General features: G+C 44.3%; 1 protein-coding gene across 4 annotated transcripts in view; it reads right to left on the reverse strand.

Moving 5' to 3' along the window:
* LOC124184525 overlaps nucleotides 1-24672 on the reverse strand; it is a 75266-nt gene that overhangs the window by 45590 nt on the left and 5004 nt on the right. For 2 of the 4 annotated variants that reach the window (XM_046574316.1, XM_046574315.1), the window contains exons 2-4: nucleotides 6343-6410; nucleotides 5437-5927; nucleotides 4813-5092 (exon numbers count right to left, since the gene is read on the reverse strand). In XM_046574316.1, coding sequence (XP_046430272.1) covers nucleotides 4813-5092; nucleotides 5437-5927; nucleotides 6343-6373 — 802 coding nt within the window. In that variant the 5' untranslated portion in view covers nucleotides 6374-6410. Of the gene's footprint in view, nucleotides 1-4812; nucleotides 5143-5436; nucleotides 5928-6342; nucleotides 6411-24672 lie in introns of those variants that run through there. The other 2 variants (XM_046574318.1, XM_046574319.1) reach the window with 2 other exon arrangements.

Raw genomic sequence — 24672 nt, forward strand, 5'->3', positions numbered from 1 at the left:
GATTAAAACGCGTAACGCAGCTACAGGCTGGAGGAAAAAGGTAACTATCCCCAGGAAACGAGCGACGGACGAGCAATCGTCGTGACATCCAGCTCTCGAGGCCCAGATTGTAATTTTTAACATCGACTGTACGGTGTTGCAGAGAGAACAGAATGTGGCACTTACATATTGCTCTGGTGCGGGGCTGCCCTCACATGTGCGGCACGTACGTGAATATATGATGGCTCGCAAGATGGCCGACTTATAACTCATAAAGTTCGTCCGCGTAGGTACGACCACACATGTATAATGTATAATATAAATGTACGTACGGCGTACATCGTACACGCTGCGTCGTCGCGCACCTACTCAAGTACGCGCTCACCCACTTCGCGCTCAGCGTGCACGCCTGATAATCGCCGCGCGACGATTCCGCCTATCGATGCGCCTCGGGATCCACCGCGTCGATTAGACGTAATAATTTGTATCGGCCCGTCGTCTCGCCCTCTCCGCCACCCCCGAATCGTCGACTCGTCGTGGGCCGGCAGTCGCACGCTAATGCGACTCGTTGCTCGTGAGACGCACCGCGAGCATGGGGAACGATCACACGCGTGTAACACTGGTCCTTGACTGTTTTCATTTTTTACCAAAATCGAAAAATGTACTTCTAGGTACAAAATGAAAATTAGTTTCGTAGCTGTTACCGGAAAGTCCAGTATCCGTTGCTGTTCTTTCTCATTACGATCACCGTTGCTAGATTTTCTTATAATTGTTGCGAAAATTTAACGCTCGTGCAAGAATAAATTGACGTTAAAGCCTCGTTCGACTAAAAAAGTAGAGTAAACCGAACAAACTGATATTGCGTTGCAATTACCGAAAAAGGATCGACAATGGAGCAAATTGGTTAGGCGTACCTCGTTTTTCGTAATCCCAACAGTATTAAAACAGTTTTTTTAACGGTACCTGTTTTACCGAATTTTTCTAGTTACTATGACAAATGAAATTTTTCTCAACGAACGTCGTAGCGACGATACTCCCGCCGGCCGGCTCCAAGACAAATCCTTCCATGCCAATTATCGCCCCCCACCTGCGACCCTTCGTACATTTTATTGTAGGCGATATACGTGTCGCAACTGCATCCGCAGACTGGACCGATATCTGGTATACCGACTCTCGAAGTTTACGGGCACTTTCGGATGGTGGGATTAACGAAGCGAAGCGTAGGCGGAAAGGTCAACTTCTCAGAAATTAAAATTGACATTTCTTTTTTATCGTTCTTTTTTTTTTTTTTTTTTACTTTTTTGCTCGCGTGTCTAATTCGTCGTTTTCGCTGTCGTAGTGCCGCGTGCAACGTTAGAGACGGATTGCGATGTATCGTTGAATTGAACGATGATGGAATCAACGAATTTCAGAATTAATTGGAGTTTGTTGTAACTCTGAAATAATCGATTAATCGATTTTCTCAGCGGGTTGATTATGGAGTGGGAAGTTATTTACACCGCTGAGCAATGAGTAGCAAAACGTCGAATCCACGACAACTTGTGACTCATCCCGCAAGGGCTGATGGGTGAGGTGTCGCACGAAAACGCAATTTCCAATTCACCGCATTTGATAGAGTATAATCAAACACAGGGTATTAGCCACTCAAATACCAAGGCGCCGTAGCAAAAATCGTGAAATTGCGTCATAAAGTAATTCAATGTTTTTGGGTTTCTTAGGTGATTACTTACTTTTGGAAGCATGTGTATCAAGTATTTTTGGGGCCAAGGAATCCGATTGTGACCATAAAAAGTTGTATTTTTTGCGCATTCATACAGTTTTGATTCCTCAAATTTCACAAGTTTTTGATCATTTTCTTTTTTTTTTTTGGGATGCATTTTTCTTTCGAAAGACACTGAATAATACTGTTTTTGAGCCCAAATGCGCAATTTCGCAAATTATCGAGTCAATGTGATTTATTATACGGTACAACTATTACTTGTATTAGAAAAATGACTCGGTAATTCTCGAGATCGCGTATTTGAACTCAAAAAATATTATTATTCAATGTTTTTCAAAAGAAAAATTCATCACCGAGAATGAAAATGATAGCTTGTTCTACGACGCCATTTGAGAAAGTGATAAAAACATTCGTCAACCTCGTGGTCTGTACAAATGCGCGAAAGAACGAACTTTTTATTGTCATAATCGGATTCCTTGACATCGAAAATACTTAAAACCCATGCTTTCAAAGGAATATATACTCACCCAAGACACCGAAAACATTTAATTACTTTGCGACGCCATTCCGCGATTTTTTTCAATTACGGCACGGACGCGCTTTACGCCGCTGTGACGCCTAGGCAGTTGAGTGGCTAATGAATCACAAGACGATTATAACTGTTTTCGAATCGCCGGATATCGTGATGCGTCACGTACGGAAGAAGACCGAGAATTTCGCAACAAAAATTTTCCCTTCTGAAGGAAAGAGGCAGTAAAGTGCGAGCGACGCGAGTTTCCAAAGTGTAAAGACAGGCTGCTGTAACATTAGAGTATGCAATAACTCTTGGCGATGATCCTGTGACTGTAACTGAAAAACCACCTTCGAAATCACTGACTGCGATACCGTCACGTGTGCGGAGTTGAGCGCAAACCGTGTGACCGTTGAGACAGAATACGGTATGGTTTTGGGAACTAGACGATAAAAGCAGGATATTTGTGCTCGGAGGCGAAGACCGAGCGTGGATTATCGGATTGTAGATACAGCGAGTGCGGGCGTTTGAGATCGGTAGCAAACAGCGCGGCACGAGCGGCACGGTCATCTCCTTTTCGTAACCAATTCGAGAAAATTAGTGGCGTTAAATTGAAATTGTCGTGACCGAGTGTTGCGGCTGTTGCGGAGAGCGGAGAAGGGCGTTGCTGCAGAGCGGAAAGAAAAAGTGTATAAAAAGTATGAGACGAGGGGAAAGAAGGAACGCGGGGAGCATCGCGTCAGAGAAATCGCGTGAAAAGTGGTCAACGAGTAAAACGCTCGCGCCTTTGTCGATTTTCTCTATCCGGCTCTCTTCCTTCTTTTTATCCCTCTTCTTTAGTTTATCACACTTTAAGAAAACACCCACTCCACTTCAAAGAGCCTACGCTTCGCTTACTCACGCGGGGTGGTGTATGCGTGCGCGAGTGCGTGCATGGCGTGTCGGAGAGGCGACGCACCTCACGCCGACATATTTCGTGCACGACAGAAAGCACAACGCCCAGGCATGTAGCGCGCGGCGAAGCAGCGGCATCACCACCACCGGGTCCGAAGAAAACTAGAAAACATCTGAACGTCGTATTTCTGTAAACCCCATTAATCATTCCGGCTCGGATAAAGCCAGAAAGGATGGAAGGAGACGAACGAATGGACGGACAGCCGGACAGATAGACCCCCGCTTATGGAGGGGGGGGGGGGCACGACCGTCTCTGGTCGGGAACCCGAGGAATCATTTTTTATTTTTCGAATTTCGTCGGGACGCGTACCCATTGTCAGTGAGGAGGCATCTCGCCCCTCTACGCCAAACGACCGCAAGATTCATTAACTGATAGTGTTGTGTTATTTTTTATCTTACCATACATTTTATTTCACTTTTCGTTTTACTTCATTGGTTCGTGTTACGGTTTTTTTGTTTTTTGTTCTTTTTATACCATTTCTTCTTCTTTCACTACCGACGATTTTTAAAATGATATCCTCCGACCCGCCAGTTGCCGAGAAGAAGCCCACCCGTTGAGCACTGAGAACTGGGAACTCGAAATCGAGTCCGTTCGGTATTCAACCAACGAATTGGACGGGTTTCCTTACCGACTTCAAAGGGTTGGAAGGTCCGCAAGGCCGAATGAAAACGATTGACGCGAACGAATTGATCGAAATCTGAATACGTTAGGAACCTCTTATCGTTGCGATCGATCCTAGCATGGGATTAGACTTGAAGAAAGACGAAAAATGTTGCCCTCGCGTCATTTAACGAGGAAGAATTCAGATATATGCAGGAATCATAAGTATACCTAAGTGTAAGCTTGAAAATCACAGACTACACGGGACAGGGACAGGAGAACTTCGTTTATTTGCGTTCGATGCATTCGCATTTCGCGCAAGGAATGCCACGCAAAGCTTCGCTAAATTCCTTTATAATAAGAGGTAAATTAATTATTCAACTTTACGGAAAATCCAACCAGTTTACAATTTTATACCGAGGACTAAGATTGTTTTGTCGTCAAAATGACAATTTTCCTTTCGAACTCTCCAACAAACTTGCGAATCTTTTCTTTTTGGTCGGTTTAAAAATTTGTATTTTGTATCGAATCTTGGATTTCGGTAGCTCGTTAAAATTGTTCACGGAAAGATTTGCACTACTGATTGTATCGAAAGTAGCCGTAACTGTTGTACTAAATTTGATAAAAGGTTAGCCACGCAATGATAGTCGGTAATAAATAGTTCAAGGATTCAAGTGGGCGTTGAAAACGGAAACGTTATAAAAGAGTTGGAAAAAAAAAGAAAAAAATAATACATATCACGCGGTAAAACTCGGCCGCGCCAAATGAGTAAATTATCTTTCATCTCGATTTCCCGTAAATCATAGACACGGCATTTGTTCGAAAATGACGAATGAAAAATAACGCCCATTCCTGCGCTACGGCCATTCGCCGCGTTTTAAAATTGCGTAACAAAAAGAAAGACGGAATTTTCGATCCTGCTCTCACGATACGGCGAAAAACGAAAAATCTCCGACTTGATCCGTCGCTGCGCGGTAACGATAATGAAAAACCAAAATGAAACAAACACACATCCCGACACGGTGGGAAAGGAAAGCTTTTACTCACCCTGGGTATGGCTGGCCGGAGGATTGAGAAAAGTGGGCGGAAGCTGCCTCGTGACTGACTTGGCGAGCTCTCCGCCGAGGCCGTAGATCGCGAGGAGTTCCTGCATCGTCGACTCGGCGTACTCCCTCATCCCCTGGGTCGGTACCCTCTCCTCGGTCCCGGGTCGCTCGTCGTCGAATTGGCCGCCGTTTACGTCGAGGCGTCCCCCCGCGACCTCGGGGTCGAGTGGTACGCCACTGCCGCCGCTTTTCTCCGACGAATCCGAGGTAGGACTCCTTACCTGCAGGACACGCAATCCAACTTCCTATTCATCCATCGCGCATACAAACGCTAACCAAGAAACAAAGCAACAAGAATAATACATTCGCAGCGCAAACCGCATCCTCGGTACCCTTGGAGGTTCGATCAGAGCTTTCGCGCAATCGCCGACAAATGATTGGCGTCAGAGCGAGCGGGCGATTAAAAATTTTTCACGTTCAACTGCCTCGCTCGCTGCTAACGCGTCTTCGTTTTCACAGTCGATGATTCGAAAGGAAAGTGTGAGCAGCAACGCGAGTTCCCTACCGAAGCGCGAAGGAGATGAGAGCGAACCCTTGGGAGTAGTCTGAAGGTGGTAAGTCTTACCTCGCGACTCGGGGAGTAGAGCTTCTGGGACCTGAGTTGTTCCAGGATGAACTTGTGCCTCATCGAGTCGCTGCTGTCGTCGTCAGCCTCGGAAGAGGCAGGCCGGGTCGTAACCGAGAGATCCATCGGACTGGCCTCGTTGTTGTTCAAGCCCTGCTTCACCCTCTCGTCCGTCGGAAGTTTGACCCGCTGTTCGTCGACCGGTAGCATTTTCTTTCTCTCGTACTCGAGTATCTCGACGGCGTTGTCGTTCGAGTTATTGTCAATCTGGTTGTCCTCCTCGTCGATGTACCTGTCGACCTCCTCGCGATCAGACTCGTCCGAGACCTCGGCCATCCGGCTGCTAATTGGTTTAAAATTCTTCCTTTTGTTCCTAGGCTTTTGACCCGACGATATCTGGATCGGCGTTTGCGACTCGAACTGAGAGTCAGAGTCCTGATCGGCGGTGCGAGCCGTTGCGTAATTGTAAACGGAGTCGGACAGCATCTCCGCTAGATTAGGGAGGCAAGAAACGCGAGCCGTGAGTGATGGCTGGATGAATCCAAATCTATTTTCACGCTGCGTCATAACTTTGCCGAAAATCAAGAAAATTGTACGTCGTTACCGTTCGGACCAGTGAAACAAGTATGGTAACCGGTAAAAACGATTACATGGAACTGAACGAGAAGCCGTCCTTTAATTGAACGACCAAGTCGTTGGAAGGTTGCGATTGGATCGTTGGTCCAATTCAAATTACGGAAATCTCCGTAGGTCCGTAACTTAAGCCACTGGCGTATGAATCGTGGAAATTTTTACGAAACATGCGTTCGGTAGAGGAATATTTGAAATTCGGTCAAGGTTAGATTTGAATAAAAAAAAAAACAACTAAATTTTAATCGGATATTAATAAAATCTGTAGCGACTTACTGGGGCCATACGGACTGGTGACAGCTGACATCTCAAAGTCCTTCCACCTCTCGTTTCCTCAGTGCATTCTAAAACAGAAATTCAAACAATTTCTTTAATTAAATCGTTGGAGTAAAGAAGGAGAGGAATACGAAGGAGAAGAAGTAAGCAAGCGCGGAACAAAGGTCGGAATGTATTTGGTACTTGCGAAGTTCGCATCGGTATTAAGATACATACACGTACTTGTTGCAGATGCAAACGCACGCAGAAGCTTCAGATTGGTCCGTCTAGATTTGCTAACTGGTACAGTGACCGTTGGCACGATTGCCAACTATTTTTTAGCGAACACAAGTTCGCGTATTCTGGTCAGGCGAGATTATTAATTGCCTTCGAGTCAATCGGGCCAACTTCGAGTAGACAAGGGAAATAAAATCAGAAGTCAAATCAAAGACTAAGAAATAGCGAACTGTTAAAATCTTTTCCCCCGTTTCCTATCTTTCTCCTGCGGATACGCTTTTCTCGCACACGAGATGGAACACACCGGATTCGTTGATTAAACATTCTCGGTTTGTTTGACGAAGTGTTTATTTGTCATAATAATGGAATTACAGAGGATAATGTTTGGTCACTGTCAAGAAGATGACCTCGACTTGCCGTGGTGCTGGGAATGATTGGGAATGGCCCGATCATAGAAAACCAGAGCGAGATCTTCGTGCGGGTAGATGAACAACGTACGCGGTACACGCCGTCGCATATACAGTCTATTCACACACAAAAACAGACGTGTACGTAGGTGAGAACGCGTGTCTGTATCCACATACATATATATATATATTCTCTTTGTCGACCATATACAGTAGGGGTAATTAACATCTGTTATAGTACCTATGGTGAACGCCCAGTTTTACCCCACCACGCTCCCACAGGGCGGACCTTGAATACATTATCAGATGTATACGGAGAATTTACGATCAAAGGGGGTTGGTTGGTCAGGATATTGTAAAAACCGGCCAAGTAACACATGAACCGTTTCCAAATCATTGTAGAGGTCGCGCTTTTTCAGACAAACCGGCGTACTGCCGAGTCAACTTTGACAAACGGCAAATGTACAGGAGATTCAATTAGGTTCCGATTGCTCGACAAAACAATTGATTTCGCTCAGCGATAAGCTTCAGCTGCGCTGTAATTCATTTCATTTTCCTTACGTCAGCAGCAATCGGCGCCGATTACAGCTGTACGGAAATTAACTAACAACCGTTATCCAGCAAACATACTCCGTTGTTGTAAACTTCCAAGCTTACGAACGGACACAGAGTTTGAGAATAATTGTCCGAACAATTTCAAAGCTGGAAACTTGCGAGATCCAGATTATTTTCTGAGAGAATAAAAAAAATCAAGCAAAGCAAATTCGTTCCCTTCCGTAACGCAACCATAACAGTTTTCTAGTGGTCTTGATTATTCGTCACCTCAAGCTCCTATCAAAAAATGCCAATGCGATAGAATCTGCGTTGTTGGCATTAGTTAAACTGTCCCAATATCGGATGTTCAGCACGTCGAATGAGATTTTAAGAAATTCACGTACCCGAGTAAAGTACGCCTTTGTGTATAAGTATAAACGCGGTCGAGTCCCGTCTTTATTCGTGGTCTTCGGGTACCTAGAATGGTAAGTGTATGGTACGTAGTCTGCAAACGGTGACCTAGATTCACTTGAAATGTTACCCGGAGTGTAGGTTCTAATTTTAAAGACAAACAAGGAAATTAAGACTGCCTCCTCGGCGTCGGTCGCGAATCGCTCACTGGCATTCCCTTAAGTTCCAAATCCGGTGAGGCTTTCTGCGTACCAAATACGTCCGGTCGAAACGGCGTGTCTAACCGCCGTGGAAATATTTGCTCCGTCGTCTAACGGAATAGTAATAATCTCATTACAACCTCGAGAAGCCACCTCGACGATTACTCATTGTCGGGTTCTCTGCAGGTTTTAATCAAGAAGATATTTCTTTCGAATTGGTGAAAGCACAGATTTCGAGTCAATTTTAAACGCGAAAACAACCCGCCACGATCAACCGGACGTTCCGCTCTCCGATGTTAATTCCGATCTACCGACGTGTCGTTTAATTGCTCGAAAGTGCGATGCTCGCGACGGTTCGACGCGGAAGACGAACGAACGGCTTGTTCTTCAGAGGGCGAGTCTCTGACCACTCGACGTAGCTGCTCGTTCTCCGACGAGCCCCGATGGGCCCAAAGGCTGCGGAATGATGAAACAAAAAAAAAAGCAGACAAGAGGGAAGAAGAAATAAAGAAACAAGAATGATGGGGGGGACGTTCAACTCAACATTCGTCAAACACTCAAATGTAGCGAGAGACCGAGACTGAGACTGGCTCTAAGACTACCGTGGATACGGAGCAAAGCCGTCCAACGAAGAAACCAAACCAACTTCCAGAGCGTCCGTCATGCAGCTTGCGCGGTCCAGCAGCCGGCTCTTCTTCGAGTGTCTTGAATCCCCGAGGATTATTCAAATTCAAAGGTCTTAAAATAAATAATTTACTTCGAGGACGAGTGTGTGCCGTGGAAATTGTTATTTCAGAGCAAACAACGAACGCGTACCCACCATCCCTTGAAACACACGCGTGTAAGATCGTACAAAGTTGGAACGAATGACTCACCTTCGATTGCAGTTGGCAATCACCGATGCGAATACCGTCTCAATGCTATCGTCGTGAAATTCATTCAACGAACGATACGCTCTCGATCGGAATATATTCGGACTAGGTACGTAGAATTTCTCTAGGCGTCAAGTGGAAGGTTGGCAGGTAGAGTACGCGCGAATCAAAACGGCTACCCAGAGTTTTTCTATTCCAACAATCGCGACGGTCACAACACGGCTGCCTTTATGTTTTTTCCTCGTCTTTATTCCGTATGCGCAAAAACGATCCGATTATCGCGAACGTGTCTGTTTGTCGGTGGGTGGTGTGGTGGTAGTGTGGCGGGTTAAAGACGAGTACCGAAAGAGAGAAAAATGGAGAGAAAAAGAGAGACGCCGAGCGCGTATGCCGTGAGGGAATGTGTTCGTAAGATAGAGTGTGAAACGCGAGAGCCCTGCTAAGATTAAAGAATTAAAAACATGGAATTCTGAGAACTGGTTCAAGGAGTCATAATAACATATTCGTAGGTACGTTATAGGTATAAATACATACGTATGAAGAATACGGCGGAAGAAGTGTGCACAGAGCGCAAAGCGGGCTGCAGAAGTGTAAGGGAAAATAAAAAAAAAGAAAAATGAAAGAAAAGAGAAGAAAAAATAGCGAACTTGGTCGTCGTCGTCGCGAAAAGAGAGCTAATTTTCTTGCCTCGGCTAGAACGAACGGATTTCAAAGAAAGCATAACACGAATATTGCAAACCGTAACGGGCAAAGTGAACGCGGGGGATGAAGTCCTTACGAGTATAAACTAGCTTGCGGCGCTGCGGCGGTAAGTCTGTTTGTAAATGTACGAGGCTACTGATTTTCCGCTAAACTCTTTTAAAACGTTTTCTAAAGAGGGTAGGGTTGGTGGTATGTAGGTTAAAAATAGAGCAGGCAACAATGTACTAATCTTGTTAGGCCATTTAGCGGGGCGCAAGGCATTTAGAGCTCTGGCTCTACCTCGTAGCGAGTTGGTGTAGAAGCGATGAAGGCGGAGAGGAGAGGAGAGGCGAGGCGAGGAGAGGAGAGGAGACTCTAAGTAGCCGGCGATATACGAGCCTTGGAGCTCATTTCTCAAAATATGCTAAATCGTCTTAATGGACGGGCAATGGCGTGGAAAATATTATTGTTTCAGCAAGTTTCGGGCGCATCTCACGCGCTGCACGCGCACGCGTGCGGCTTATCGGAAGCTCCGGCTCGTCAGGACTTTTCCGGATGCGGTGCAACCGCCGTGTCGAAATGTCATCCGATGCAGCTCGGGATCGACTCGTCGATCCGTAATTTACCGCCGAAGTAATCGGTTCTCGGTGAGGAAATTAGGAGGCTTTCCTTATCGATGTTAATGCCGGTTTGACACCTTTCGGCTCGCTTCTCCACCAATTCGAACAAGGCTACGCCGGTGTGTGTGCCGGTTCTAACGAAAAAAGCAACAAAAATTTTGTTTTTACGCTCATCTTTCGAAATTAGGAGAGAAGAACTGTCCGCGCATTGGCACGGTGACGCTAACCTGATTTCCTTCAAAACTCAATATCGTATTTGTACATTTCCTTAGCTCGAATTTCTACACACGCTGCCAGAGATCACTCAGCCGGCACTTCGGTATTCGTCTTGAACTCGGAACAGGGATATAGAAAAAGGTGGAAATAGAAAAGAAGAGAATCAGAAACAGAAGTGCGTACAACTGCGCTTTAAATTACAGTCAACGCAGCCGTACAACAGGATATCGTAACGCATTTTTCATTTCTCCGTAACGGATGAAACAACGCCGTTAAACCGCACGTTTTGTGTCGAATGTCGGGTTAGGTACCTACATGCAAACAGGATTTCAGTTTCAGCATTCGTCACTCGAGTCGTTTTGTCTTTTTTTGTTCATCTTCTCTCGTACACCAATTTTTTCCTCCCCACACGCACACACACACACACACATCGCATTCGCAGCGAGGCGAATACCTAATCCAACAAATCTGCATTGTAGAAGCTGCGCGTTATTATAGGTGGTTCCGATTCGCCTTCCCCGTCTCTCGGAAAGGTGAGGAGCAAACGAGACGAGGATGCGTAAGCGTATACGTAGCTACGCATACGGGAAAGAAAAAGGGAACGAACCCCGGTACGAGCATCCCATAAAACGAGATTTCGAAAATCCGTTATTTAAATAAGTAACGTAGGTAAAAGGTGCTGCGGCTGCTGCTGCTGCGCAGTTTCGAATGGGCTGAATAATTTTATAAAATTAATAGTAAAGGGGGTAGGCTACTGCGGCGGTGAGGCGGCCCAGGATCCCGGGCCCATTATGCGCGTATGCAAATATGTCCTTCCTGCAAGGGGTTTTTTGTGAGGGGAAGTAAACCGTGGCATTGGGCGTGGATGAGGGAGAGGAGAGGAGAGGCATACGGTGGCGGATCCGTGTACACGAGGGAGAGAGAAGGAGAGGAAGATGTGGAAAAGCGTAGCCTGCAGCAGCAGCAGCAACAGCAGCTTGATGCAAAGCATTAAAAACTTTCGAGATTTATAGTACGTGGCCGACTCTCTCTCTCTCTCTCTCTCTCTCTCTCTCTCTCTCTCTCTCTCTCTCTCTGTCTCTCTCTCTCTTCGCGTTGGGGTTCGAAGCCCCCCAGCCCCCTCTTCGCAATGCTGAAAAATATATGCCTACCGCCCCACCATTCGCGGGTCAATTTTTTTTCATTAGCCTCTCCCCCTGCAATCGTCGTCCTCGCCTTGCCTAAATTCAAGTCCCGTACCCGCGATGACGTCATCGGTGAACTGGATTAAGCGATGCGTGTGTGCGTGTCTTTCCGCGTGCGCTTATGCGGATTATGAACTATAGAAAAAGCGAACCACGACGAAGCTAACTTTCGCTAAAACTTTCCGAGCTTTATTTTTATTTAACATTATTCTTTTTTTTCTTCAACTCTACCGTTCGAAATCACTGTACAGTATTTAGGGATCAATTATTACGCTACGGTGGAACGGATCGAGGCTACAATAAAACGAGAATCCGGACAAGTCAACTGATTCATCCGCGAATTATAAATTGCACACTTCCGTCCAATACCTAAGCTATGAGACAAGGATTCATTGCGGTACAAGAAATAATTTATTCGCGAGATTCCAGTATATACCCTGAAACTATCGAAGGTATTGAGAATGAACAACCTTTCTGGGAATGTGGACGCATAATTACGAGGTCGAAGTTATTAACCATAACTCCACGTTGAAGAAAACGTTGAACGAAAACTTACTGTAATCTAGCAACTTAGGCATCCAGCTTCAAAAGTAACGAATTTACAAAATACGAGTTTCTATGACGTAATTGACGTTCCAGAACGCAACAGTATTACGGTTTACCGAATATTTCAGACAATCGTAAGGTTTGAAAAACTGAAATTTTCCAAAAAAAAAAAACGCGTCGTTAAATCAATTTCACAATCGGCGTGCAAATAACCGACTAGCCAAGAAGTTCGAGTTCACGGCAAGTCCGCTTGAAATTGGAACAGAGTTACGTGGTTGGGCGTTGTGTTTATGCCCAGGCGAGCACACTGACGGAGTTGTCTCGGAGACTATAACGGAATTTGGAATGTATAAATTTTGAGTAAAAACTGGCTCGTCCGTGTTCGGTTCGTGGGTGTGTGCGCGTGGTCGAGGTTTCCACTTTTCGAGCAATATTATCCGGCTCTCTCACGTACGAGCGAGGCACCTCATACACGGTGCGAGAGGTTACAAGTATCATCCACCACCTTCGTAGAGACGCGAAGTATAAGCCGAACGCACACCTGCCAATCGACAATCTGGACGCAATAGTGAGACGTACGTACACTACGAGAGAAACGGACACAAGCGCGCACATTCACGTATCGCGACGAAGCAAGAGAGGGAGGAAAGAGAGAGAGAGAGAGAGAGAGAGAAAGAGAGAACGGCAAGAAAAAGTATACTACTATAGGCAGCGAGGGAATGATGGATCGCTTCTATTAAAATACTTTTTCGACGTAGAATACAGAATGGGCCTTGCCCTGGCTTGCCTGCCTTCCTTCTCCTCTCTTCTTCTCTTCTCTTCTCTTCTTTCCCTTTCTACCGTTGCTGCTTCTTCTTTTTCTTCTTCTCCTCTGCACCGGACGAGTGGATTTATTTACATATTTTCAATCTGGATTAAGAGGTACACCGGGCTGCACTCTTCTTCTCTCCTGCATCCGGGCATGCAGGAGAACCTCGAACAGCGAAGCGGCCTGAGCTCAACCTCGCCGGGACTTCGGCTCGAACCTTCGACCAAATACACCATAAAGCATGAACGAACGCCATCATCGTCCGATACACATTGGAACTCGGGCCCGTCCTCCCATCGAAACGCGCGGCCACCAAAAACTGGTGGGTGTCACTGTGTACAAGCGGCCGGTTATGATGGTGATATTAATGCGCTCCAATTAATGAAACCCGGAGAACACAACGCGCCCGGCAACTCTAATAGGAAATACGAAATTATTAAGCCCGCTGCCGCTGGTTAGGACGATTATCCATCTATATATTAGCCGCGACGCGGGGGCATGTGGCGGTGATTATTGCCGGCCTCTACGGACGGCGGCGAAGAGAGGAGAGGAGAGGAGAGGAGAGGAGAGAGTGCTGCTCAGCCTCCGTTCGACTTCACGCGTTGCCAGAAACAAATGACAAATGAACTCCTCTTAACCGGTGAGCTCTTTCTCATATCAGGAGCTATTAACATAAGGCTAGATAAAGTAACGAATTTAAAAAAATCGAATGTAAAAGCGAGAGGGAGAGAGAAGAATTCCATTCGAGATCTTATCCTCGGCAGGACTAGGCTGGCGCTGGCTGCAGCAGTATAGCGACCTGCGACTCATTAATCACCCGGCACCCTTCTTCTCATTCTCATTCTCATTCTCATTCTCATTCTCATTCTTATTCTTATTCTTTCTCCACTTCCACTTCTTCGTGGGTTTTCTTGTTTCCTATTATTGCGACCGGGGAAAAAGGAGAAAATGAGATAAAGGTAAATCGGAAGGATTGGAAGCCGAGCGGACGAAGAGCGAACGCGAAACAGAGACATTACAAGTTCAAACACGCCTCTTCGCAAGATAGTCACGTACAGGTATGACAAATCAAACATTTTTTCAGAAGCCGTCGCGAGGAAGTCCGGATAATTGACAAAGCACCTTCTCACGACCTAGCGACATGCGATAGCATAATTATAAATCGAACTAGAAGCCATCCTACTTCCGGTGCGATTTCCGAACTGTCTGAAATTCAGTAAGCCGTAATGAAACGAAACGTACTCATATTTTGCAATCTCAGTTCATTCGAGATCATTGTCAAAATAAGAAAATATCGTTTTGTTCCCCCAATGTTTCGTTACGACAACGTTACCGACTTCAACCTCGTAAATCCCATACAATTTTTCGATCATTCGCTCAACCTCGAATCTACCGCTGGCCAAAAATTGTTCTTACAATTCGACGAGTCGACGTCTTGCGTAAAATAAAAAAAATTCATCCATATCCCGTGAAAGACGATACGTAGTTACACACGCACGGTATTCTAATGACACCGCGCTTGTGTTGGGAATAGGTGCGTTATAATCGAACGGTCAGGTAACAGCCACGTTAATCAACTACCAATTGCACACCGCGGCGGTGGCGGCGGCGCTCTTCGCCCGATGAATGTTTTCAAAACTTGACTGCATTATATACCCACGCACGTTCGTCGCGCGGTGTTTTATGTAGCGGGCAATAGGTGTACCTACAGCCCGCGGTCCCTGGAGGCAAGATATATTCAAATCGGAAGTCGAAAGACGAGGCGGCGCGGCGCTAGATTATACGTGGCATTGCCAGAAGGCGGTGCGCGCAACCATTTTTCCTTTTCTTCGCTTTTCCTTACACACGCTTGTATTAATCGCGGTAAATTTTTTACCAATTTTTTCCCAGTCCATTTTTACCTCGCAGGTCGGAGGAGATGGGGATATTCGTTCGATGTGGAGCGCGATGAACGCGCTCGTCGCACACGCGTTTGTGATCGGTTGGAGGGAGAAACGGAAATTGAGATTCTAGGCCAACTGACGGGTCAGTTAAATACAAGATGGTGGATGCGGACACCGCATCAACTCTTGCACAACTCGACGACAAATTGAATTCTTGTCCCGTTGCGCGAAATCGACCAATTATCGAGTTACTCGATCGTCGAGCTGCTACCGACTTCTCCTCTCTTCGACGCGTATCGTACGTTACACACGTTGTACGTGTACGGAGAAGCCGCGTATGGTTTAGCCGTGTGAAAACGATCGCGAACAGGCACGCGTGTGTGAGCTGTTTGAAATAATTTGTGCGAATGTTCAATCGTTTAACCAAGATTAACACATACGTACAGAATTTTCATGTATATTTGAACATTTAGCGTTTCTGGCAATTCCTCGAAACGTCTTACATACCTATGTTTGTTTACACATGTTAAAAGGTGAGTTGTACAGGAATATACGCATATTTAAACACGACGATAAGCGATGTTAATACAGATTGTCACCGGTTGAAAAATGTTAGGAATCTTCGCTAGATGCTTTGCCGAGCTCTCTCACCGTTTCCGTGATAAAAGGACCTGGAAGCTGCAACGAGTAAAAAAGAAAGTCAGCAACGATATCCGTAGCCGCTGACGAATGCTTAGCGGATTTTTCGTTCCAGCTGCTAGGTACAGACTCAAGTTTTCCTACGATAAGCAACAAGCGTTCGCTTCAATTATAAATTACGTTCGAACGACTACGGCGATGAACGTTATAAAATTATGGCGGTAAGTGATTCGCGTACGTAATAACACAAATTACGTTGACGTTAAAAATCGGCGCCATCTTTGTAAACTTGGCGAGGTATAATCGGGAGCTGCGAGTAAATCGAAGAGAACCGAGTTTTCTACGTACATACAGGTTTATACGTATATTTATTATGCGATTCCATACCAGAATGCGGAGGTTTAATTTATTTGAAAAGCGTTCGGCGAACGTGTTCCACGTTCAAATCAAGAACGTTCGTAACGTACAACGGCCATAATCCGCGGCCATATTCTGGATTTCGCGCCTTTTTTGTTATTCCATTGTTTTCTATACCCGTCCTTTTTTGGCTCTCGAAGCCCCTTCATCGCGGTCTTTCATTTCTCGAATACGCGTCCACCTGCATACATAACGGAAACGACAAGCCGACTTAGATACAACGGCAAGCTGATCAACTTTAATAACCAACTAACAAACTAACCGGCCAACGATACATCGCTCATGCACGATACCCAGGTATACCCACATGCCGCGTTACTGTTTCATTAATGCGATTTAGCCTCGCGTAGCTCGCGGGTACGTGGCGATTGGCTGACATTTTTATAGCCTAGGAAATCTGGGCGTTCCATATTCGCATATGGTATTGGAACTATTGGAAGTATTGGAAGTATTGGAAGTATTGTGTCGATATACGCGAGACGGCCATCAATTATCGTGCGCATTTCAATTGTGTACGCGCGAACGCCTACGCGTACGATATGAATTACCAAAACACGCGGCATAATGCGGAGGTACGTTTACTGCGTATACCCGGTGTGCCCGACGAAATCAAACCTCGACCAGCGACGACGATCGAGAGAGAGAGAGAGAGAGAAGCGACGTCGAGAAGTTCTTCAGACCCTTCGGGTTCTTGCCCGCTGATTGTGAGAGGCACAACTTTTGCACCACCGACTCGGTTAGAAATTACATTCAACCTGTCAAAACTTGTTCCAAGTTTCGCGGACCTAGTCATATTTTATCAACGTATGTCTTGCTTTAAACGTGGGGAATGGTAAAAAAAAAAAAAAAAATTATGCGACTGTAACGCGAGGTTTACACCGATTAACGCGATTAGTACACTGCAAAAAGAGAGAGGAAGGAAATACACGAGAATTGTTCTCCGCACTCAACATGAAAATGCAAATGATGAACCATATTCCGATGGATCCAAAAATTATAACGACCGAATAAAGGGGACAGATATTTGTAATCTGAGTTTGAGAAATGTCAGAGCAAGGGGTAGACGAATACGGCAAAATATCGTCTCTAGTAATCTTGAAACGTGCGGTGTGAATATGTACGTACATTATACATATCCATTCCATCTATCCATCTTATACTAACACGAAACGGTGAAATGATTCGTTTCGTTTGTCCGTTCGCTTTATGTTAGTTTCTTTTTTCTTCTATTCGTTTCATTTGAAATTAGAGAAAAGAGCACGGAAATGAGACGAAGACGAAGAAAGAGAAAGAGAGCGAGAGGGAGGGAGAGATGTGACAAAAACAAAAACGAAAAATATAAAGAGTGAGAGAGAGAATAAAAAAGAAAAAAAAAAAAAAAAAACAGAAACAAATGAGACCCGACGACGGCGGCGTCGGGTTAGCTGAGGCGAGGGGGGAAACAAATGAAGTCCGGCGTTCCTGTGACAAACGAGCGGTTCGCCCCCGAAACGTCACTCAACTGTTCAAACGCCATTCTACTGCCTATGCCTATGCTCGAAATGGCCAACTCTTTTACCGGGTCTAGTCCTAGTGGAATTATATCGTCCGATGCCGATTCGCGGCTCTGGTCTCACAATCAATCGGCTTACAAGCCCTCTCGCTGTAAGGAAGAATAACAACCGACGCATGCTACGCGCGAGGTTATCACGGGCAAACGATACTCGTCAGCGAGTGAACGAAGACAACCGTTACTCTCGAAATTGTCAAATTCGCCAATGAGAATCGAGTCGCGTTGGCGATACCAATCGCTCGATCATAACGATATTTAACTTAATACGACAATCAATTTTTTCCCCCCCGAGTTGTACAATTGAATTTTCAGCTACGTATAGAATATTGGAAACGTGATTTAATTAAGGAGGTAACAACCTTCGGATAAGGATACGATAGGCGGTGGTCGTGTGTTGTAATACATTCCGCGCTATGCGAGCAGTCGAGAATTGCGTAAAATAAAAAAAATAAATAAATAAATAAATAAAATAAAAAAAAAAAAAAAACCGCTCGATACTTTGCGAATCATTGGGGACGAATCCTTCTCTAATCCTTAAACAGATACTCTACCGATGCACGCGTATGTTTGCATTATACACACATATACATACGCATACAGCAAGGATACAGGTATGCATCATATCCACAGCTGAACCTCGTGACACGTCATAATCTTAGCGGATTGGTACGAACAGTTGCCCCGTTGTTTGAAGCGGGGAGTTCGACCATTGTCGAGTGTGTATAAATATATATATATATATATACACATGTATATGTATGCATACAAACACACTCATTCTTGCATACACGTACGTATATACATACATACATACATAACATCTGCCGATACCTACAGAGCTTTTAGAAAGTCAGAGTCTCGAATGTATAAATGTATAATATATTAATAATGACAATATTGTAATTGAAAGAACAAAACCACAGGAGAGTAGAAGAAAGAAGTGGAATAAAAAAGAGAGAAGTAAAAAAGAAAAAGAAACAAACAAAGGAAACAAATATTAAAAAACAATGCATCATGAGCGGCCACACCCAGAGCCCTAGATACATATTAGTACACGGGCTCGCGTTTATCGCGTATCATTTCAACCGGACTAATATGATTAAAGCTTCTATACCTCCGCGGGAATGAAATAACGCTGGAAAATATTACTGTTCCCAGTGGGTGGAAAGTTTTTTAACCGGTTATTTCGCCAAGTTGATCGGACAAACGATCAAACGCTGTCCGTGGTGTCTATTTCGCGTTCAAAAAATGACTCGTGTCCGAATTTCATTCCGTTGTTGTGAAAAATGGTTTTGTTGTACGAGAGAAAATTAATAAATCGGCTTGAATCGATGAACCCGTTTATCTTACAATTAGTTCAATGGAAAATAAAATGTATGTATATCTGTAAAACAATCACAAACAATTAATTATTACATATGTTGGAAGGTTAAGGTAACCGAATTGCGTGTCTGTCTGTCTTTTTCAACTGAACAGAAATTCGTTGAAACGATTTTAATCGTGCAATATCGTTTTATAATTACATACTAAGTGCGAACTATATTTATCGAAGACGTATATTATTTTATCCTCATTAATTTTACGAGTGTAACAATGGTTTAATTGCGAAATTTTTCGTCAAAATGTGACCGGTTTGTTAAAAATATTCCCTTCACCACCACAATGTTTCATCAAATATTACATCCGTCCGCGAAGCGTGTTCGCGTTGATTTTACAACAATCACGAGTGAACACAAGAATGAAAAACCGCGTGAAGCCGACGCAAATATCGCGTTATTTTGCGGGATATTACGTCGTACACGCGTTGTAATGAAGCAGCAATGTAATTTTGAAAAAAAAAGTATGAAATGAAATCAAAGTAGAGAAGACAGCACCGACAAAAATCTTGTTTACTTGATACAGCGATATTTCATTAAAATGAAATTTCCCGAAAGAGATTACAGAGAATAGGAAGTCAACTTCCTGGCGTGGGAGTTGTTATATCGAACAATTAACACCAGAAGCTATACAGAGATAAGAAAGTACGCTGCATATCTTAAATCGTACAGCAATTATACGTACATATTGTTTTCGTAAATTTCAATCGCGTAACGATCGTTTCGCAACGCAATATCGGTAGACAACGTGCCGATTTATACATACGCGTATAATCTCTACAAACGCAGTTGTACATCCAACGACGTCAAGCTCATAGACGCCTAGACGCGTAGGCGTGCTCGTACGGCGAAGTATCGAAATATCCGGACACCTAACACGGTGTAGGTTTGACCAAACGTCTGCATCCCTGCTCCGTCGCTGGTTTCTCCATTTTTTTTATTTATACTAATTTTTTTTTGCTTTCTTCTCTATATTCTATCTTTTGATATTTTTCTTTTCAAATTTTTTCTCGTTGTCTCTTTCGGTTTTTCAACTTATCGTTCCCCTATCTTTACCAACGGAAAAACACGAGCAAGGAAGTGAGATTCAGATAAATAGTTTTGCTTGTACACACACGCTCGGCGTACACAGAGCCGGAGAACGGAAGTAGGCATGTATTCTGACAGAGCACAGAGTGAAGAGGAGTGAGGAGTTACTTTGAAAGCCGAGTTTCGGCCCGATCCATTCCTTATTGAGAAGAGAGTATAGACGGCGTATTATTTCTACCTTTCTCTCTCTCTCTCTCTCTCCCTCTCTTTTTTTCTCTTATATTGCCGGCTGCGTTTCTACCGGCGTGTGTGTAAGGGTTAGGCGGTACGCATGCACGTACACGATACTGCGGTAGGCGATGGACGAGCGTGTTGAAAAATCGGAGCATTGACTACTTTTTCGGAAGACGATGCGATGCCCCCACGGGGGCAGAAAAGAGAGACTGCAATTTACGACAAAACCTTCGGCCAATCTTTGCGGTTATATTTTGAAATTCAAATGGTCTCTCTTCCTCTCTCTCTCTCTCTCTCTCTCTCTCTCTCTCTCTCTCTCGTGCACGCACACACACGCGCACTTTCTTTCTCTCTGTCGCTCTCTCCGCGGGCGCAACTTTTTTTTTTTTTTTCATTTTTCTTTTTTCTATACGAAAAACCTGGGCGATCTAAATTTAAATTTACGATTCGCCCGGGCAGCTTGTCTCCCGAGTCAACCGTCTTCATTTCATTTCCGAGTGAACGAATTTATCCCGACATCACGAACGCGTATACACACGCATGCACAAATGTATCTGTATATTACGGGCGTGTGCGTTATACCTGCAACAGTTCCGTAGTGTAGGTATTATGAGACGATCCCTTGAATGTGCCGCAGTTGTTCGGGCCCAGAAGGTCCGAAAACTTCCCCTTCTCCTCGACAAACAATGAGAAAATAATTATCCTCTTATAAAACGGTTAACAAGCTTCACTCGTCACCATCATCGCTTCTGTGGACGAATAAATTAATGCCGCTGCTGCTCTACTGCACCAGAGTTCTAAACGCTCGCTCCTTCTCTCTCCCTCTCTTTCTCGCTTCCTCTATCCGTCCATTCATCTCTTTTTATATCACTTTATCTCACTCCGACGTGTTGCACGTCTCTCTCTCTCTCTCTCTGACCACTATTCCGGAAAAAAATTCCCTCTCCTTCTCTCCTACGACACGGGGGATCATACGCGGCATGTATCAACGGGAAGGTGCCTATCTTGTACTGTAAGGTATAAATATGAATATGTATATGTAGACGGATAATAAAATACAGCCGTCGTGCGGTACATAATGATATACCTAGAGCAGTGGCGATCCCGGGATCGGAGCCGAAAAGAGGAAATCAACATATGGCGCGATATTTCGGACATTATAAACCGAGTCATCGCAGGCACACGTAGCGTTAATACAATGGCAGGGCTGTGTGCGTGATAATAATGGTAACTTGCGAGGGAAATTGAGGGAAACCGAAGGAGGACGACGCGCGTGAAAAAAGAAATGAGGGAGTGGGGGGAAAGGGCAAAGGGTTCGTTCACGAATTCCTGAATAAATCGAGTCAGCTCATCCTCAGCTGGTGTGCTAAACAATGAAGTATTAAATAGCTGACACACACAACACGTGTATAACGTACCCACTATATCCGAGCGGCGAGCCACTCCTAACACTTTGTGTAAATCCCTGACGTTTAGCATAGAATCACGTAAATTACACATACTCCGAAGAAAATTCAACGTGGGTATACTTGTACGTATGTGAAAATATACACATGCGCGCATGTGTGCTATCGAAGCATTTATTTATAAGCGTGGTAAAACTATACAGGGATTATACGCTGGCTTAGGTGAGAATTCTTGTTCATTCGTCGAAATAAATAGAAATCTCGTTTTTCCAGATTCTCCGCAGAATTATATAAAAGACACGCGAAACCTTTATTTTTGTATAAATATTCACAAACAATTTTATGATCGATACCGCAAAACCAGCTGGCGTCGTTTATTGCGTTCCTTTTGGCAAACAGTTCCGAGTATTTCGCGTAACGTTCATCACCGATTACGTATATCTGAATAAATCGCGAATAACGTCCGGGAATTACAAAATTGACGCAACGATCCAATTCCAATTTCTCGATAATCGGCCCGGCGAGTCGGTCACATGGTCGGTATTATTTTATACACACTGCCGGCTGAACCCGCTGCACTTCTGATATGTAACACATTGAAATTTGAATGTCGCTCGACCGCTTTATGCTTTATATATATATACATATTATATGGTACATGTACAAGTCGAGACCGTTATTCCGGAATTAATTCATAATTAGAACGGACCCGCCTCCATACCACGGCATCTCACCTCGGCGACGACGACGACGACGAGCAAGCAGCCGCTGATAACCCGCGGATAAAAGAAACCTCCCTAATCCCTGTAATATACATGCTACATATGTATAAGCCTGTGCGACGTGTGTACTCGTATATGTGTATTACTTTATAACGTGCATAGCCAATTTCCGTCCACGTCAGGTTCAAATAACCGAGACGTCAGCTGGCCTGTGTTTCGATACATCGGTAATATACAATATACGTTTAACGCAAGTTTTGTTTCACGGAGTGACGAATTTTGCTAATTACGGATTTCGCGACGCGTCTATCCGGAAAATCGGAGGAGCGTTTACGTATTCCCGTGCCGATTAATTAATCAAAATGCAAGAATGCTAAACTGCTGACATCGAGTATCCGCGGGTCGTCGTCCGGAGGATATGATATACAACACACGGACGCTTTTCGCCAACGCGTACAAATGTGTCCGGAGGCTTGTGTCACAGGCTGCCAACCTCAACACGCGCTGGTCTGCTCGACCCTGATCCCGATTTCAATATACCCACAGCGCCGTGCGTGTGTCTGCGTATACATGTGTGTGTACACATCCGCGTGATACGTATGTACATAACTTTTGTCAAATAATCAAATTACAAATATACGCTACTTGTTGCGGAAAAAAAGAAAAAAAGGAAAAAAAATATCGCGGACGGCACGCGCCTCGGCGAACGACGAAAGAGATAAAAAAAAAAAAAAAAAAATAAAAAATGCGGCGAAATGATGAAAATTGAAGCGAATGAAAAGAATTAGTATTAATTCAAAATAAGTGATCGAAGAAAAGAAAAAAGAAAGAAACAATCATTTACACCCCGGGGTCGTTGAACTCCTTCCTCCTCTTTGCTTGATGGACATTATAATAATATATGTATAAACATGCACCGATGTTAAATAGCATGTATATGTATGTACACATACACAATCGACTGTATGTGCGTAAATTAATGGAATGTGATCAAATTCGCGAATAACATGTACAGCTTATTTGTGCAATATACACGTAGTAGTATAACGTGACGAACTTCGACGAAATTCTTGTTTCTAATAGACGCCGGAAAGCAAGAGACTGCAATCATGTACATATTGAATAAAATTTTAATCTAGGAAACCGTTCGCCAAGTCTCTTTTTCTTCCTCTCTACTTTGCTTCGAATTCCTAGCTTCTGAATTATCGAAACAAATCTCGGAACGAATGAGTCAGATTTCGAGGACGAAAAAAAGGAAAATTCCCCAAGTTGAATCGAATATCAGAGAAAATAAAAGTGATAAAAACAAAATAAATAAAATAAATAAAAAAAGTTAATAACAAGGAATACGGGGGTGGGGAAGGGAAACGCGCGGGTGCGCCGTATTTCACATAATTTCGTCGTTCAACACGAAAAGCAGGAAATGGGGGATGCTGGCGTGACGAGGAGTCGTCGGCGTCGGCGTATATCTTTTGAGGTTCAAAGTGATACAGTTGTTTAGTTCCAGCGTATACATATATTTGTCGTTTAACGGTCGGGACGATTATGAATTAATAAACTGCTAAATTTCGCCTGAAATACGCACGATATGCGGATAAATTTTGAAAAATCGTGATTTAAAAGGACTCGCGTCGAAGTGTCGAAGGAGATACGAAGCAGAAATGATAAAAAAAAAAAAATCTAAAAAGCAAAAACACCAAATATATAATCGGACAAGGAAGCAAAGCGATAAATAAATATACGATGTCATTATTATGTGCACTTACACGTACGCGGTGAGCGATACCGCTGCGCGTGATGAGAGCTACCGACTAGTTTGCAGAGCCGGTAGTTTAAGTCTTCTCTGCGCGATGATTTTTTATCACTCATTTATCTCGACTATTTCTATTGTTTTTTATTCCTCTCTATCTCTCTATCTCTGGCTCTCTTCCTTCTTGTTTTAATCGATTCGAAACGCGGATCGGAGGGCGAAGAAGAAGAGGGGGGCAAATAAGAGGAGTATCCGAGGTAGGTATAACAACGTTTTGTACGAGGAGAACGACCAACGACGATTCAGAGACGAGTGCCTATAACTCGGCGCTGAACGCGGGGCGCAGTAGTTTATAGCAATTCACGTTGATAATTAAAATCGATAATTATCGGGGCTTAATAACCGGTCGTTGTCGTTAAGCCTAACGAATAGTAGTCGGGGCATTTCGAACGATCTTATTTTGTTTCTCCTTCTCCTCCTCCTCCTACTCCTCTTCTTCCCCGTGTCAAGGAAAGGGCTTTTGCCTCCTCCTCGCCGAGAAGGGCGTACACGCGTGTGGATATGTCGGTACTGACCCGCTCCATCCAGACTCGGCGTGGAAGAATCAAGAAGAGAATCTCTCTCTCT

Source organism: Neodiprion fabricii, chromosome 6 (genome assembly GCF_021155785.1).
Source record: "Neodiprion fabricii isolate iyNeoFabr1 chromosome 6, iyNeoFabr1.1, whole genome shotgun sequence".
NCBI classification, from domain to species: Eukaryota; Metazoa; Arthropoda; class Insecta; order Hymenoptera; family Diprionidae; genus Neodiprion; species Neodiprion fabricii.